At 43.0% G+C, this 14,555-nt stretch overlaps 1 protein-coding gene across 1 annotated transcript; it reads right to left on the bottom strand.

The window, feature by feature from the left end:
- Nucleotides 1-4,823: 4,823 nt before the first annotated feature.
- On the bottom strand, nt 4,824-13,713 carry plk3 (polo-like kinase 3 (Drosophila)). The gene is made up of 15 exons (XM_030114947.1): nt 13,372-13,713; nt 12,376-12,483; nt 12,148-12,264; nt 11,671-11,800; nt 11,447-11,534; nt 10,605-10,700; nt 10,237-10,435; nt 10,018-10,144; nt 9,643-9,758; nt 8,543-8,663; nt 8,377-8,460; nt 7,493-7,655; nt 7,131-7,260; nt 6,902-7,012; nt 4,824-6,788 (listed from the first exon to the last, which is right to left on the bottom strand). The coding sequence occupies exons 1-15, from the start codon at nt 13,585-13,587 to the stop codon at nt 6,591-6,593; spliced, it is 2,004 nt and encodes a 667-aa protein (XP_029970807.1). The 5' UTR covers nt 13,588-13,713; the 3' UTR covers nt 4,824-6,590.
- Nucleotides 13,714-14,555: the final 842 nt, after the last annotated feature.

Raw genomic sequence — 14,555 nt, forward strand, 5'->3', positions numbered from 1 at the left:
AGGCCAACATCTGCGACGAGAACATCTTGAAATATGAAACTGATATATATAGATGCAACGGAAACCTGAGCACAAAACGCAAATATGAACCCAGTGTCATGCATGTCAATGAAATCCGCTCATGATTATAAATGTTATAGATAGTATATATAGTTTCTTGATCACCACAAATAAAAAAAAAAAAAAAACAGTTCTTCAGGAGAGAAACTCTAGTAAAACCTAGTATGATGGTTTACTTCATCAGGCCTTCGTGTGCACAGAGTTGCATTGTTGTGGTGTTGCTGTGACACATTGATGCTGAGTCAGCGTCGTGAGGGTCAGTCCGATGACTGATTCAATGAGAAGGAGTCGCAGCGAAGCATCCGAGATGAACAATCAGCCTGCAGACAGCTCTCCAGCTAATGCTATTTAAAGTTCCTTCTGATGCAGGTAGCAGTGATGTTGACGTCGTTTGTGGAGCTGTCAGGCAATACTTTTCAATAAAGCCAATGATTTATTGAAAGTTTTATTTAATATAAAGTATGTAGGACACAGAGAGACAGCTTTGATACAATATCATGTTAGTCAACAGCTGCTCAAACATTATTGATTAATGCAGTGTTATTACATTAAGATTTTATTCAGAACAAAGGCTGATTACAATCTTACTTTGTATTTTAACCTCTAAAGTTAAGGTCTGCTGTGTTGAATGAGTAGATCAAAGTGAATATCACAGCGTTACCTAATTTTTTTCCCCTGTCAAGCCAGCATGATCCTGACTATAAAACAACCAGTTGTCTGAAATCACGCAGAACAATTCTGATAAATTGCTCAACAATCCTGGTGTTAACTGACTCACTGAAACTGGGAGAGAAATGCTCTTGCTGGCAGGCTGCGACTGGATGACATTCTCTCTTGAGCTCAGAAATGGGAAACAGAGGGAGAGTCGTAAAAGGAAACTCACATTTCCTGTAGGACCGGTGAGTGACGTACACATGTGAAACACTCACTCTGGGCCTTAGCCGGCAGGAATGTGACATCAACGGCAGGATCCCACATGAAGGCCGAAACACACACTCACACACACACACACATCAACCCCCAGAAAAAGATGTGGCCAGAGGTCACAGGCGAAGCAGCAACACAGGAAGGGAAGGACATCCCCTCATCTGACTGCTCCGGCACAACCACCCACTTCGCCTCCACTCCCGATCCCTCCTTCAAAGATTTTACAGACCGCAGCAGTCATTGTTTCTTCCCGTAAACGTGAGGGGCGGAGGGAGAAATAAACACCATTAAGCACGGGGAACATTTTCACTTAAAGTGTTCTCCTAAGGAGGATCCCTCTACTTCAAATGACAAAGCAGTGGGGAAATCACAGATACTTAATGCAACTTTACCCACACAGGGAAGACAGAAAAACTCTACAGCACTGAGTTGGTTGTATTCACCCATTTTTCCACAAGTGAGTAGATAATGAAGTGGTCTGAGGAAAACCAAGGCACAGAAGTGTGGAGTGATGAAAGAGTGTGGAGGACTTGAAGAAACTTCTCAGCTTTCGACGGGGTTTGGTGAAAGGCATGACAGGTCTATTGTTTAAATCGAGTACCTTTCTGTTATTTCCTGCTCCACTTTAACAAAAATAAAGCGAGAGGTAGTTTCATTTTGACTAGTTTCCACAAAAGTTCCCCTTCACCCAACACCAAGACTGAAACTTCAGACTTTCTCAGCATCCTGAATGTGAGTATAGTATCAAACTGGACCCATTTCTGAAAAGGGACCCACCATCACTGTACATTCAGTAGTGAATTAAATTTGTCAGATATGTTGTCACCATTTCTCAAATTTTCCTGTTTTTTTTTTTTTTGTTTTTTGTTATTTTTAATGCATCAGTCTATTGCACTTGGGCACTAAACCAGGAGAGTAATTCACTTGACCAACAACAAGGAGCCCAAAGAGATGTTTCACAACTTAAAATATACGAATTTTGATAAATTCTAGCTCCAAAATCAGTATTTAGCACAGCTGTTTAATTACTTATGGAGTGATTCTCATTAGCGTTACATAACTGTACCAAAAAGATAAGCTGAGGAAGTCATCATGATGCTGAAGGAAGTTCACTTTAGTACCATTTAGGAACAATTAAGTTTGTTTATGAAGTTGAGGAAGAGATTCAATGAGCAGCATCCAACAAGCTTACTCTTGTTATGTTTCCCAGGTCATATCAAGTCCAAAGAGATACGCTGTGGTGAAGTGGAGTGCTCTCTGGTCCAGTCTGGTTCGATTCTGTATCAGGATCTGTTTGTGGGTGTGTGTGTGTGTTTGTGTGTGTGTGTGTTCTCTCTGTGCATGTGTTTTCCTCCAGCTACTCCAACGTTTTCCCACAATTAAAAAAACATGTTTGGAATAAGTGGTGACTCTAAAAGGTGCTTTGGTATGTGTGAGATCTGTCCTTGATGTACTTTGCTTTTTCTCCACTGTTGGCTGAATCATGTCCAGCTCTCCAGATCCTACCTTGTATCAAAAACACGTTTCTGATTTGCAATAAAAAGGGTTTCTTCATCTATTCTGAAAGAGTTCGCCTTCTATTCATTATTCTAAGTGCATTATATTTGATCTCAAATGATCTTTTAAATTTGCATCTACAGGAATCTGATGATGAATTTATTATAACAAAATCAGACTCAAAGAAGAGACAAGATAATTATAATAACAATATTTTGCAGCTTTTCTTCATGTATCCCGTCACTATAGTGTGTTTGTGTGTGTGTGTATGTGTGTGTGTTTGAGAGTATGTCTGCTTGGCAGCCATTATTCTCTACTTTTCATGAATGTGCATTATAATAGGACTCAGTTCTGTTTATATGAAGACAACAACAATATGTGGTTTTTCACACGTTTCCCCAATGAACCGTCCAATGATTTTACAGATTACAAGTGGAGATGCACAGATCGTCTGTCAGCACTGTTCCGGAACATTTTGTTTTGTCATGGAGCTCATCGATACCGCCATTAAAACAGTGCTCCTCTTTGACACAGATTATGAGACGTGCGTGACAGGTTTCAGAAACGGACTGCATCGAAGATGGATTCATGTCATGGACTGCAACTATTTCCTCTTTATCTGAAGAGCGCTCGTGCTGCTGGGGCTGCAGGATGTTCCAGACAGATAACACAAACAGGCTTAGTGAGCTACAGAGGTTTTTCTTTTTTTTTTCATGAATTTTGTACACGTTTTGTCATTGTTGTTTCAGTGTGCTACAAGACAAAAGATAACATGATCCCATCCATCACTCCTTAACTATAAGAGGTGAATTTATCTGTTATCACCATTATTAAAAAAACGCATAAAAAAATTATCAGATTGTTTCCTAAATGGAAATGGTATGAGTTTTATACATGGTAACTGAGAATAGCTATCTCTAATGCACACAGACATTCAGAAATGTTTCTAGATCACATGACTTTATATTGTATCTTTTAAGTTAAATGCAGATTAAAGCAAAGAGAGTTTGCTCATGGGCAAGAACAGAAAATAATTTATGGAAAGTACAAATGTTAGACCTGCTGTTGTCTGAGGAAGTTATACGTAGCAGATTTTTAGATAAACTGTGACGTCAGGAGTGTTTCTCTTTCTGCTCACGTGCAGATGCTCCTTTTTGACAAGATACACACTCCTGCCTTCTTTTCTGAAACGTGTCACAATGACTGCCGAGATTACTGTTTCCTCTTTGTAATTTACATTCTTCAGAGAAGGAAACGTTGCGTTCCTGCAGGACCGGCCGCGCTGAGAGCGAGCCCTGGATAGGTATGAAGGACGTCACACAGCAGCGGCATTGTGAGGATCAATCAATATGAGATGGGCTGCACAGCTGCAGGAATGGGCTGAGCTTCTTTTTGCGGGGTTGATTCTACAAAAGGAGGCTTTTCGTCTGTTAATGTACATCACTGTGACCTTTCACCATTTTCCTTTTGCAGGGTCGAGTGGACCTGTACTCATGCAGATAAAACGACAGTGTTGTTCATCTTTATCTTGAAGAGCATCTTCGCATTTGACATTTCCCGCTGCAGTTAAACCATCACCCACTCAACAAGGCTCGTAATAAAGCAGTCAGAAATTCACACTAAGAGAAAAATACAGATCATAAACACTAAGAAAACTCCGGCAGGCGTACAAAGAGTCCCTTTGTGAGTCGGGCCTTTCTTCATGTTTTTCCTCTCACTCCGACTGTGTTGAGGAGATAAATTCTACTCGGGGTGATTTCTGGTGTAAACAGAGTGGGGAAGGCTTCCCGGCAAGCCTCCCTTTCTACAGTAAAACAAACAGTTCTTATAACACTTAACGTGTCAGGGAGACAAGCTTAAATATGAAGATGTGGAGGTTATAGGCTGTGAACAAACACTTGAAAAGTCTCCAACTGACCCCCACAATGACATTTGGACAAGGCAAGAGAAGAGATCCAGTCTTGATGTTTCAGGAGTTCCAACATAACCCCAACTCCTTAATGCATGAGCATCAAATTAAGATTATAATGGTTTTGTTCGGTCTGTTGGTGAGAAACTGGAAATGGAGTCCAGCTGCCTTCAAATTAGATTCAGCTCATGTGAACTGGCCACTTTCCAGATAAATACCCAACTACCGCCAACCCCACAATGCATTTCCGGTACAAACCATCAGGACCAGTTCATCGACGACTTCATTTTCAAAGGCGTGCAAGGTATTTTACAGCATTGCTTCTTTTGCTGTGGAAGCAGAGGAGGAAACTCAGCTGCTGTCTGCACCCGTCCCTCTGTACCAGGTGTTTAACTCGAGACAAGACAAATCCAATGAAAACGGATCATTTAATTTCGAATAAACTTTATTTTTGTCCCATCCTCCCCCCCAAAGACATGTTACATACAAAAAAAGTGAGCGGAATTGAACATTTCCTTGTGTCAAGACCGAAACATTTGCACAATAAATAAAAAAAAAAAAAGAACAATGTATAAATAAAAATAAATAAACAGGACATTACGTGCCAAAAATAAAGACTCTTCTGAATTGGCAGATGGCTTTCATAATGCTGGGTTTCTTGAAAGAGAAGAAAGACATATACATAATACTTGCATTCTGGGTCACAGTTTTCAGGATACAACTCTGGATTGAGAAAAGCAATGTAAACCAATCAGGATTACAGTACAGTACGACAGAGTACAATGATTTTTTTCTCTCCATACTCTAGATTATTGGGCTATATATACTTATGATAAACAGTTTGTTCTAAAAGCTTATACCAGGTAGTGAGAGTGTAGTGCTGTTGGATTTACTTTTGAGCTCGGCTCCAAGTCCAAAAGTAAATCCCACCTGTAAAACCCATCTTAAGTCTTGTTTGTAGCCAGCTAGACATTCACAAAAGGCTGTTATTGCACTATACAGACATCCCTCAAAAAGGCACTTTTATCCCCCCCTCCCTGCCCTCTCGCTGACAGTTCTGCTCGCAGCACTTGTGGACACATTCACCTACAGTTTTGTGAATTTAAAACTCAATCACTTTAAAAAACGGATGAAGAAAACGCCTTTTAATATCTAGTTAAAAACTTATTAAAAATGCAACATGTGATGGTAAAAAATGATTTGGGTTTTCCTGATGACTTTCGAAAACAAAAGTGCAATTTGTGTTGCTCCCGTAGCCCTGTAGTATGCTGTGTACCACGTATGTGAAACATTGTCTAATTAGGGGGAAAAAAAAAAATAAAATACATAAATGAAAGTGATGTTGGAGCAGAGCAAACAACTCTTGAAACTTCAGCATCACCACCATCAAATAAGGCCAGGAATGTTATTTGTGCATGTGAGGTCAAGATCATAGTGTGATCCTATAGCTGGTTCATAAAAAAATGAAAAGAAAAGATGAATGTGTAAAATGGTCCCAAGATGCCAGAAACCAACTGAGGGTAGGAGGGACTCCTTCCCATCAAACCAGACTTCTTCCCAAAGCATCACTGCTGACAACAAAAATCTAAGTCAGACTGCGAGCCCACAGGTCTTGAACCTGAAATACTTCACCGGCATTTCAGCCACAAGGACAGGCTAACCGGACAATTTTAGTGTTTAGACACCTTTGAGAAAACTGTGCCTGGGTGATCGGCGATCAGGGGAGGCTGAAAGCTGCAGGGTTGGAGGCATTGAAACGTCCAGCTAAGAAGAAGCAGTGGTATAGAGTGAGTGAGCAAAAGGTAACTGGGTGTTCATGTAGGCATCTGCCTGTGAGAGATCCGTCGTTCCAGGCCGGGTGTGAGTCTCTTATTTTTAGGTATCAGTACGCACCAGGTGGATACCATTGAGGCATAAAGCTGACAGGCACAAACCCTTGAGGCAGACGCTGCATCGGGGCAACTTTCACAACTGCCTGACGTTGATCAAGGTCGGTCAATTTGATAATCGGCGGCCTAGGCACCAGTCCAGACAAGAATATTGCGCAGAGATGTAGAGCAGCCTCCCATCCATCAAACCGGCAGATGTCGGCTCCTCTCGGGACTCTCCTCGGAAAAATTATCCTCAGCCAGTCGGGCTGCGTACGACGAGGTGTTAACCAGTCAAGTTGCTTCCTGGGAGGCACTGAGCAGTGCTCTCAGGCATCAGTGTGGTGTTGGAGCAGCTGGACCACGTATCTTAGCCGGTTTCGCAGCTCAGTCGTGCAGCCCATCTCGTTCAGCATGCTGAGGAGGTACGTGTACGAAACGCGCTCCCGGCTGATGTAGGTGAGCAGGTAGGAGTCGTCCGAGGACTTGCACAGGATGATCTTGGTGTGGTCGGTGTAGAAGTTAACCTGGAAGAGGTCGAAAATAAAACAGGATGTGAGATAAAGTCTTCAGTCATTCAACATCTTATTAAGCTATTGACATCACAGATTAAAATTACAGAAATCTGGGTTGCTCAGACCTGTAGAGTGCCATTGTTGAAGAGCATGACGAGTGCATGGTCAGTCTTCACCCACTGGAGGAGCAATGGAGGAGAACCTGAGACCTGCTCCTCACAGTGCAGATCTCCACCCTGGAGAGCAGAGAAACTCATTAGCATTCAGACAATAAAATGTCCTTGAAAACACTTTTATGCTGATCAACTATAAAAACCAGAGCCTGTCATCTGGGTTATTGCAGATAAGTCCTACCTCCATTAGGTTCTGCTCCATGTAGTTGGCCATCAGCTCCACAATTTGTTTCTGGCTGTGAAGCTGCTTAGGTAGCGAGTTGGCAGGGAAAGAGAAGTGTTTGTTGTTGGTCAAGCAGTAGTGAACGGTCCTGTTTTGGAAGGAAAAAAGAGAAAATAAGGGTTATTAAAACGTGGGACCACTTTTGAAAGATATAATCACAGTTTCAAACAGTTTGAGGAAATGCTCTTAAGTGTACTTGGAACACATATAGTCCATCTACTTGGCAGAGCTGAGCTGTTATGCAACCGAGAGTGCCTACGCACAATGTAAATCTTTGTGTGGCACCTCCGGTGAAACATTGTAGGACAAGCAGTACTTACTTGCGTTGGTCACAGAGACTGAGATGTGTTCCCTCGTTGAACAGAACGCCAATGCTTTGGTTTGAGAGCTGGTAGCCAAAACCGTATTTGTTGGAGTAATCGACCCATTTCGTCACCCACAGGAAGGACTGCGGCCTGGACAAACAGGGTGGGTTTCTAGTGGCTGCAGAGAGGGAGAGGAAATTATAATTTAACAACGTGCAGCACCATTTTGACTTTTACATAATCTATTGTCAGAAGTACACAAAACTATATCAGTATAGCAACATTTTATAAAAGTGCTCGGAACACTAGGAGCTTTAAAACCGTTCAGGAGTGCGTGAGTCGGCAGATTTATTATTTATTCAGAGGATTTGAAGAAATGGCTGAGGCAGGAAGAGGTTCGGGCTGCTTAAAGCTTGATTAATTCTAAATTATTTGTGAACTTGTGCAACAAAGTTAAGCGGTTCAGGTGGAGGGCAGCAGCAATTATTGCTATTTATGGTGCTTTCAAGGACAGGCTTAACCCTCGGTGACCACGTTTTGTAACATCTGCATTTCCCCCCCCCGTCAGACTTCTTGTTAAATCGAAAACATGATTAATGTGGAATGCCACATCTTGAGACGGGGAAAGTTTGTACATTTGCTCCCTCGGTTGGGAAAAGAGATTTTCCAAAACATGATTGAAGGCAAACATTGTGTGCGAGACAGTTACAAAAACAAGCGTCTTTCATCCCTGTGTGAACTACGCTTTTACATAAGTGCTGTGAAAATGTATCCAGTTAAATGCCTTTCAAACAGAAATTGTGAAATATTTGCCAAGATTGTTTTCTTTTAAAGGTACATCACAATACTTACACCAACTAAAAAAAAAAAAAAGACGGTAGTAATCCGTTTCCCCTCACCTGTAGGCATGGTGGCCAGGCAGTTGTTGAGAACTTTCATAGCAGCCTCAGCGACAGCTGAAGGAGTCAGGACGTCATCACATGCTAGAGGGGAGATTGAGAATGTTAAATAGGGGCCAGAATGAACTTAAAAACAAAAGAAATTCTCAAAGTGGCCCAAGCTTACGTTCAGTGCTGCTGGCCATTGTGCCCTTGAAGGAGCGGGAGATGGACTTTCTGGACTCCTCCTCTGCAGGCGTCTGCTCCAGAGGCACGGAGCTGACGAGCTGGGAGGACGGCAAAGGCACCTGAAACACGACGTGAGACACGATCCATCATTCATTCCAAAAAAGCTGTTCCACCAATGCTTGAGGCCCAGTTTACCAGTGTTACTGTGCTCTGTCGGCATCGTTTAAATGCAAAAAGGTAAAACTATATAGTGAATAAATTTTTCCAGTGCTTTGCAAGTAAACTTAAAATTCCACATGCAGTTTGACATTAGAAAAAGCACCCTTGGTTGGAATCATCCAAATTAAAAGGTCTGACATTAATGTACTATGAAATAAACTGAACAGGTTTTATGACTGCAGCGACGTTGATCAGAATCCGGCTAATTAAAAGCAGGAAAAACCAAACATCCCCTCTAAAAAACGGCAGCAGAGCTGGTATTGGTCTCTAAAAATAGAAACTAGACCACCGTGATTAAAGATTGGCTGGCCGAGCATCCTGCTGCTGTGGCATTTCCACTCAGCAATGGCTGTTGATCACAATCTTAAAAGGACTGCATCACGACAGCGAGCAATAGAAAAACAATTAAACACTTCTCATGGGATAACCACTGCAATCTTTTCATACAGATTTTCTTATGTTTGAGATACTCTGGGAATGGACGGCTTAAACGCGAGTTCGGGAAAAGGCTTCTCAATTGTTAGGAAGCAAATTTCTCAAGACGATGGTGCAATTAATAGCATAATCCAACATGGAATACAGTTGGTACAAAAGGCTGCCAGTTGCAACACAGCAGAGGAAAAACCCCCTAACCCCGCCGCATAATTAAAAGGAAATGTATTCACAGTAATCCCACTGGAGCACAATTTCTGGGTTGATTTTTATTATTTAAAAATTCAAATTTAGCAATGTGGAAAATCTTTAAGCTCACTTTGCAGTCATAAGAAGGTTTGTGACCTATAAATATCTACTGGTAGTTTTTCCTCAATTCAACCCAAAACAATTCAACCCAAAACAATATAGTGTTAAAGCAAACTAAAAAGAAAAAGAAAGACGTACATCGCTCGGTCCCACAGTTTTGTAGCTGATCTGCCGGTTGATGGAACATTTAACGATGCCTGAAACCAGCTTGGAAATGTCTTTGTCGTCTTTTTCTTCACACGGTATCTTCTCCACTGCAAACACACAAAGGACCAAATAAACCAAAGGTTTAACCTTGGGGTTGTTTGACTACTTCTACTAGTTACTGGAAACGCTTGGAGACAAACTGAACAGTTCCACATATTTTCAAAGGCAAGTTCTCACGAAACAAAGACCAACAGGTAGACAGGCACTTTCATGAATGCATCTGGAAAGGAATGAATGCGTAACGCACAAAGCAAAAGACCTAATCTTATAAAGACTGCTTGTCACCCGACGGCTGCTGCTGCTTACCTTTCGCTTTCTTCTTGCCAAAGAGGCTCTTTGCCATTTTAGTGAAGAACTTCTTGGCAGGACTGGGCGGGTGGAGCTCTGGCACCATCACACAGCTGCTGGGGGGAAGTTTGTCGGGGGTGAAACCCTAAATGAGAAGAAGAGAGAGAAGGATATCAAACATTAAAACTTCTGTAATCAACATAAAGAGATATTTCCAGTGTGTGAGAGCAGACGTACTTTGGTGAAGAACTCGTGGTTGAGGATCTGATCTAGTGTCAGTCTGTCGCTGGGGTTTTTCTGTAGGATGCCTGAGATGAGCTTCTGTGCAGCCGGGGACAGGGTGGAGGGGAGGTTGTATCGCACTTCCTTGATACACTTGTAGGTCTCCTTCAAGTCCAGCGTCTCAAAGGGAGGGTTACCGCACATCAGCGTGTACCTGTGGCAGGAGAGAATAAATTGTAGAAAAGAATTTTAGTACATTCCTCATGATCATATTAAATCAAGAAGGGACTACATCTCAGCTGATTTTGGGCAATAGGCAGATTACAGCCCGGACGAGCATTCTGGGTTTATAATCGACACAAAAAGATGAGAGGAAAACTCACATGACACATCCGAGGGACCACACGTCCGACTCCGTACCGTGGCCCTGTCTGTTGAGCACCTCAGGCGCCAGGTAGTTGGGGGTCCCACAAATTGTCCTGAGGGGAACAAAAACAAAACTTTCACATTTTCTGCATTTTAATGGTTTTCAAAGTTTGAGGTGGGATTAACCATGAAAATGAAAAAAAGCATAGAAATGGCAATTAAATACCACTTTTTCCCCTCAAATCCTTAAACTCATTTGCATTTAATATGTTTTACTGTTGTGGTTGGGTCAAAGAAACAAAGGCAGGCTGTTGAGGTAGCCACATGGAAAGCACCTAGTGATCATTTTAAAAACAATTGGAGTAAAAGTGAAACGGCAACAGTCGAGTCAGCCTTGTGGCCGAACGTGGTTCAACCTCAAGCCCGACGGCTCCATTGAAAGACTGTTAAAATATTGTACATTTCTGATCTCGTGCCACCCGGTGCGGCAGTTAGAACGTTTCCCTTTCAGCCTCGCTCTTACTGGCGTTCCACAGGAAAACGTCAAACCGGTATTGAAACTATTCAGAGTGCCGAGCTCAACTGTCACTGGGAAACCGGTTGAGTTAGGTACTTCCTGAGAGCGAGGTGAAGATGTGCTTTGTGAGTGACGTCATGGGTTTTGGGTTAACAAAACTGGAGCGTTAGTTTTGAGAGACAAGCTAAACAAAGATGTCTGGTATGCGGATAGTCAAGATTTTCCCATGAGAGAATGGCTTAAGGTAACTATGGATAAAAGCCGAGTCACCTTTCAGTATGCGTCACTACATTGAGATAGTTTTTTACGTAACAGCACACACACAAAAGATAAAATACTAACTTTTTTCTCTGCTCGACCGTCTCCAGCTTGACAGCGAGACCAAAATCTCCCACCCGCAGCTCCATGTTCTCATTGACAAAGAAGTTGCCTGAAAGACAAAAGCATTCATCAAGTCAGCAGTCCCCACATGAAATGTGCACGGCCAGAGTGACTACGGATTCCTGGGATGCCTGCGTACGTGCGAGTGAATACCAACGCCACATTTCAGTCATTCTCCAACATACCTAGCTTGAGATCTCTGTGCAGGATGCCTCTGCTGTGGAGGTACTTGAGGCCAGATATGATCTGTTTGAGGTAATACCGCACTTCTGGCTCCGTCAGCGTGTGTCTCGCCTTCCAGATGTGTGCCAGGGACTGCAGAGAGAGAGACCAGTGAGTGGGCCGTCAGCCCCGCATCCATCACCAGGGACTGTACCACACACCCGCAGCATCATGTTGTCATGCAGGTGAGCACCCCAGATCAACAGTGACTCGGCCAGAAAACCAGGACACGTTAACCCTGAGCCTGTTTAGCCATCACTGTTGAAGTCATCCACCACGGGAAAATAAATACGATTAAAGGGCTGTGCTCTGTTGAAACAATACCTCTCAGGGTTGATTTGTTTACAATTTAAGCCGAGGGGAATCGGGTACAGTGCCCCTGTGGAGCATTACGACACAGCACATGAACGAACGCCTTCCAGAAAATTCTGATGCCTTACCTTCCGACTGCAGAGCTCCAGGAATATGTAGATGTTCTCTTGATCTTCAAAATGATGGGAGAATTTCACCACATGTTTGTGCGACAGGGTTTTGTGCAGCTCGATCTCATTTGTTATCTGTCAACATATGAACAACCGATCAATTTGTGCCTTGAGAATTCAGCCATTTAATAAAAGGCTGGATATTAAGGCTACAGACAAAGACACAAAGGGGGTAAGACTGCGCACCTTGTCCCTCTGGTGTGGTTTGGACACCCTGCTCTGAGGAATCACCTTCACAGCATACATTTTGTTGTTGGACAGGTCTGTCATCTCATAACACCGAGCAAAGCCACCCTTGTGAGGGAGACACAAAACAGAAAGGCAGTTAAGCAAAGCAGCAGGTTAAAAACCTGCAATGTCCATAAATAACCTGCATCGGGAGCAAAATCTTTGACCTGGGGATCAATAGCTCGAGACTTGGCAATTAAAATGATTCATGCATAATTTAGCCAATACTGAAAGCCTGCTGTGGAGGGTATATTAAACATTAAAAAGGTAAAATCGCTCTAGATGCATCCTCTAATCTGCACGTCGCAGTGACGCCGATATTGGGCCCCTTGATGCGTTTATTGCAATCAAAGATCACACATGCTGAGGCAGAGCCGAGCTGCTGCATTCATTAACCGTGAAACTGACTGGAGACGTTTCCAGCTCTGACTGCGGCAGGCAGCAGAGAGAGAGACGGAAAGAGAGAGAGAGGAAGAAAGACTTGGCTGACAGCCCGATGCAGCGTATCAATGACGAGCAACATGTTGATACAGTGGTTTCATTCATACACCACACACTGTGTCACAGACGGAGGGGGAAGACGCTATCAGATATTTGGGTTCACGAATGGTTAAGAAAGGTCAATAAACACGAGGGGTGTTGAGGATTTTTTTTTTTCCCCTAATCTGCGTTGCTGCCAGTGCCAGCCATGTGTGCGCACCGGCGCTGGGCAGCGGGCACACCTTGCGCCTGATTCATTGAGCAGGAGGAGACAGGCGAAACCCACCACGAGGTCATTCTCTAATTCCCACATCACACACACACACACACCTGGGAGCTGCTTCACAATCACATTCCAGCCACAATCACCCACTGACATCCGCCTATAACAACGAATAATTCAAATTCTACGGAGCCGATGAGACACGAGCCGCGTGTTAAAAAGGAGGAAAAATAAAGATCAATCTTTGGTACCTTTCCTAAAAGCTTCCCTTTGCTGTAGGATTTTCCCGTCTTGGAGTCCGTCACCACCTGAGCCAGCTCTGATTTGGTCTGGTCGGGTTTATTCCTGCTGTTTTTCGCAGAGGCAGAGGATGGCTGGGCTCCGCGCTCCGGAACGGGCTTAAATAAATCCGCATTCATGGTGTGGCACGAGAGACGCTGCGCGGCGGAGAAGCAGCCGGTATCCATTCGACACAGTGGCACTGCGAGACGCCTCCTGTTTAAATCCCCTTTTCGCGTTAATTTTTTTTTTCCTGTTCAGTAAGCGGTCTGGAGCGTGTCGATGCGTCTTGCACGCGCGCCTCTATCCATCTGACTCGTCTGGACTCAGCGCTCCGGCGCTTTATACGCGCGCGAGACGTCACGGGCGCGGGGGCGGAGGGAGGGTGGCGCACTGGTGGAGAAAGTCCAGCAGGGGATCAATCAAATATTAAAATACAGCTCAGAAAAAAAAAAAAAGAAAGACATCTCATGATGTACAGCTGATTTACCTCACATTTGTTTAGTTTATGTCCCAAACCTGAGATTAGAGTCATATTTATATATAAATCACATGTATATCAATTAGATCCAAGCATTGGAAACAATTAATTCATCTTCTAAGGCCAATTTAAAATTGAAAATGCTCCCTTTTTGTTGTTCGAAGACAAATCTGCATGTAAAAGACAAATATTATTTTAAATTAAGCAGAATAACATTAGTTAAAAGATGTGAAAACTTCTCAATATACCAGACTTGAATTTCGACAGCTCAATAATTGAGACTAAAATCCCCCTTGTGAGTTCAGTCTCTGGAGAAATGTAAAGTTCTGAACTCAGCTGCCACCTGGTGGCCAAAACGCACAGCTTTAAAGCTCAGGCTCTGCAGAATTTTAATTCTTGAACTAACAGATTTTCAGATTTCTGGTGTTGCAACTGCATGATACTATGTGACGCATGCAGAACACCTGAACGACTGCCAAGATTATTACTCTATGAAACCAGAGTAAAGTTTCAGCGGCACTGTCTTCTGATTAGTTTATCTATTGATCTTAAATAACACGCCAAGTAAGGGTCATCGAGCACTTCAGACAGCTGATTATGGATTAAAGCAGGCTAAACGCTGGACAAGTCATCAGTCCATCACAAGACAAATACAGTGAAACAACCAGGACTCAA

The sequence above is a fragment of the Salarias fasciatus genome, chromosome 18 (genome assembly GCF_902148845.1).
Source record: "Salarias fasciatus chromosome 18, fSalaFa1.1, whole genome shotgun sequence".
NCBI lineage: Eukaryota > Metazoa > Chordata > Actinopteri > Blenniiformes > Blenniidae > Salarias > Salarias fasciatus.